Source organism: Musca vetustissima, unplaced genomic scaffold (genome assembly GCF_032173495.1).
Source record: "Musca vetustissima isolate MV318-11 ecotype Yass unplaced genomic scaffold, APGP_CSIRO_Mvet_v1 utg208174, whole genome shotgun sequence".
NCBI classification, from domain to species: Eukaryota; Metazoa; Arthropoda; class Insecta; order Diptera; family Muscidae; genus Musca; species Musca vetustissima.
In genome coordinates, this window is record NW_026879328.1 from 23,283 (window position 1) to 26,612 (window position 3,330).

Below are 3,330 nucleotides of genomic sequence, written 5' to 3' on the forward strand. Positions count from 1 at the left end.
AAAATTAACGCCTTGTATAGGTCTCGAAAAACTAATCTTTACCAAATCCACGCCTTGTAAAGGTCTCAAAAAACTAATCTTTACCAAATCCACGCCTTGTAAAGGTCTCGAAAAAGTAATCTTTAAAAAATCCACGCCTTGTATAGGTCTCGAAAAAGTAATCTTTAAAAAATCCACGCCTTGTAAAGGTCTCGAAAAATTAATCTTTAAAAAATCCACGCCTTGTAAAAGTCTCGAAAAAGTAATCTTTAAAAAATCCAGGCCTTGTAAAGGTCTCGAAAAAGTAATCTTTAAAAAATCCAGGCCTTGTAAAGGTCTCGATAAACTAATCTTTAAAAAATCCACGCCTTGTAAAGGTCTCGAAAAAGTAATCTTTAAAAAATCCACACCTTGTAAAAGTCTCCATAAACTAATCTTTAAAAAAATCCACGCCTTATAAAGGTCTTGATAAACTAATCTTTATGAAATACACGGCTTGGTAACCCTGTTCCCATGTTTCATTAATGAAACACAAGTGTTTCCTCATCTTCAACTTGGCGCAAACTCGTGTTGCATTTCTCTGTTGCTTTCATCTTATTCGCCCACTCTCCCCCACAGCATTTCAATTCCATTAACAAACATTTCTTCTCACAGAAAATGTATCTTCTCTCCTCAATTTATCTATTTCTCTCAGCATATGTTTTTGTTTTGAAACTTGTGTAGAATTGTGCAACAAGAAAAGGAAGAAGAATAAGCCAATAAACACCCCCAAAATAAACGAACTTTCAGTTCCACTTTTCATGTTTCAAAAATGAAAAAGAAAACAATTTTTGAATTGACGTTTCACTGGTGGTTGCTGTGGGAAACTGATGCTCTCTTTTCTCTCTCTCTTTATCTGTTGGGCGCTCATTAATTTTATGACATATGTTAATTTACTGACTTTTGTTTTTTGTTGTTGTTTATTTTTTGGAGTTTCGTTGATAGTTGTGACATAAAATGAAAACTCAACCAGCTGGAATGCCGCCCATGCCATCCATGATTTAATATCTGGTCAAGTGGCCTCTGCCAGCCATATGGAGGGCGGATATTCTTGTTGGGCTAATTAATTCATTCACTTTTTTATGAATGAATTTCAATTCACTGATTTTCTCATTAATGGAATTCAAAATTTTATTTAGCGTAACGGTACTTTGTTGTTGTAGCAATGCAACTCGGATAGGTGAATTAAAGGTTTTTTTTTAAACATTACTTTTTCGGGACCTATACAAGGCGTGGATTTTTTAAAGATTACTTTTTTGGGACCTATACAAGTCGTGGATTTTTTAAAGATTACTTTTTCGAGACCTATACAAGGCGTGGATTTTTTAAAGATTACTTTTTCGAGACCTATACATGGCGTGGATTTTTTAAAGATTACTTTTTTGGGGCCTATACAAGTCGTGGATTTTTTAAAGATTACTTTTTTGGGACATATACAAGTCGTGGATTTTTTAAAGATGACCTTTTTCGGGACCTATACAAGGCGTGGATTTTTTAAAGATGACCTTTTTCGGGACCTATATACAAGGCGTGGATTTTTTAATGATGACATTTTTCGGGGCCTATACAAGGCGTGGATGTTTTAAAGATGACCTTTTTCGGAACCTATACAAGGATTTTTTATGATGACTTTTTCGGGGCCTATACAAGGCGTGGATGTTTAAAAGATGACCTTTTTCGGGACCTATACAAGGCGTGGATGTTTTAAAGATGACCTTTTTCGGGACCTATACAAGGCGTGGATTTTTTAAAGATGAACTTTTTCGGGGCCTATACAAGGCGTGGATGTTTTAAAGATGACCTTTTTCGGGACCTATACAAGGCGTGGATGTTTTAAAGATGACCTTTTTCGGGACCTATACAAGGCGTGGATTTTTTAAGGATGACCTTTTTCGGGACCTATACAAGGCTTGGACTTTTTGAAGATAACCTTTTTCGGGACCTATACAAGGCTAGGACTTTTTAAAGATACCCTTTTTCGGGACCTATACAAGGCTTGGACTTTTTAAGGATGACCTTTTTCGGGACCTATACAAGGCGTGGATTTTTTAAAGATGACCTTTTTCGGGACCTATACAAGGCGTGGATATGTTAAAGATGACCTTTTTCGGGACCTATACAAGGCGTGGATATGTTAAAGATTACCTTTTTCGGGACCTATACAAGGCGTGGATATGTTAAAGATGACCTTTTTCGGGACCTATACAAGGCGTGGATATGTTAAAGATTACCTTTTTCGGGACCTATACAAGGCGTGGATATGTTAAAGATTACCTTTTTCGGGACCTATAGAAGGCGTGGATATGTTAAAGATTACCTTTGTCGGGACCTATACAAGGCGTGGATATGTTAAAGATGACCTTTTTCGGGACCTATACAAGGCGTGGATATCTTAAAGATGACCTTTTTCGGGACCTATACAAGGCGTGGATATGTTAAAGATGACCTTTTTCGGGACCTATACAAGGCGTGGATATGTTAAAGATGACCTTTTTCGGGACCTATACAAGGCGTGGATATGTTAAAGATGACCTTTTTCGGGACCTATACAAGGCGTGGATATGTTAAAGATGACCTTTTTCGGGACCTATACAAGGCGTGGATATGTTAAATATGACCTTTTTCGGGACCTATACAAGGCGTGGATATGTTAAAAATATTTTTCTAAGGCTCTAAATGTTTTCTGATGTAAATCAATATTATTTATTTGAAAAATGTTATTTGTACAATAAAAATAAATATATTAAACAAAAACAATATTATATAATAATTATAATTAGTATCGTAAATCAGTCATACGAGAAATTTAATTTCCAATTGCGGCCACTTTTTCTGTTTCTTTCTTAACATAATCAGCATCGGCCAGATATTGAATATTACCCACACGTTGTCCGGTCGCCATGTCATATTCGAAAACACACGGTACGCTATTGGGTATGTTCACTTTCATGATATCGTCATCGGATATATCTGAAAAGGTATTAAATATTAAAAAAATCGAAAGGTAACTTGGTTTTCCTTACTTTCAATATATTTCATTAGGGCCCGCACCACAGTACCATGGGCCACAACCAGCACCCTCTGACCGCTTAAAACTTTTGGCATTATTTCCTGTTCCCAAAGGGGTATGGCCCGCAGCATCAACGTTTTCAATGATTCCGTATCGGGAAATTTGTCCTTTGGTATATCTTTAAATTTGGGATTGTTACGTATTTTGGCATAGTAGGGATTTTCGGGAGTAATTTCCGGTGGCAGGACATCGAATGACCGACGCCAAATTTGTACCTTTAAGGGATTAATCATTTCTTTTTT

The 3,330-nt window shown here is 36.4% G+C and overlaps 1 protein-coding gene across 1 annotated transcript; it reads right to left on the minus strand.

The window, feature by feature from the left end:
- Positions 1 to 2,824: 2,824 nt before the first annotated feature.
- LOC133324154 (phosphoglycerate mutase 1-like) lies at positions 2,825 to 3,321 on the minus strand. The gene is made up of 2 exons (XM_061533036.1): positions 3,042 to 3,321; positions 2,825 to 2,988 (listed from the first exon to the last, which is right to left on the minus strand). The coding sequence occupies exons 1-2, from the start codon at positions 3,319 to 3,321 to the stop codon at positions 2,825 to 2,827; spliced, it is 444 nt and encodes a 147-aa protein (XP_061389020.1).
- Positions 3,322 to 3,330: the final 9 nt, after the last annotated feature.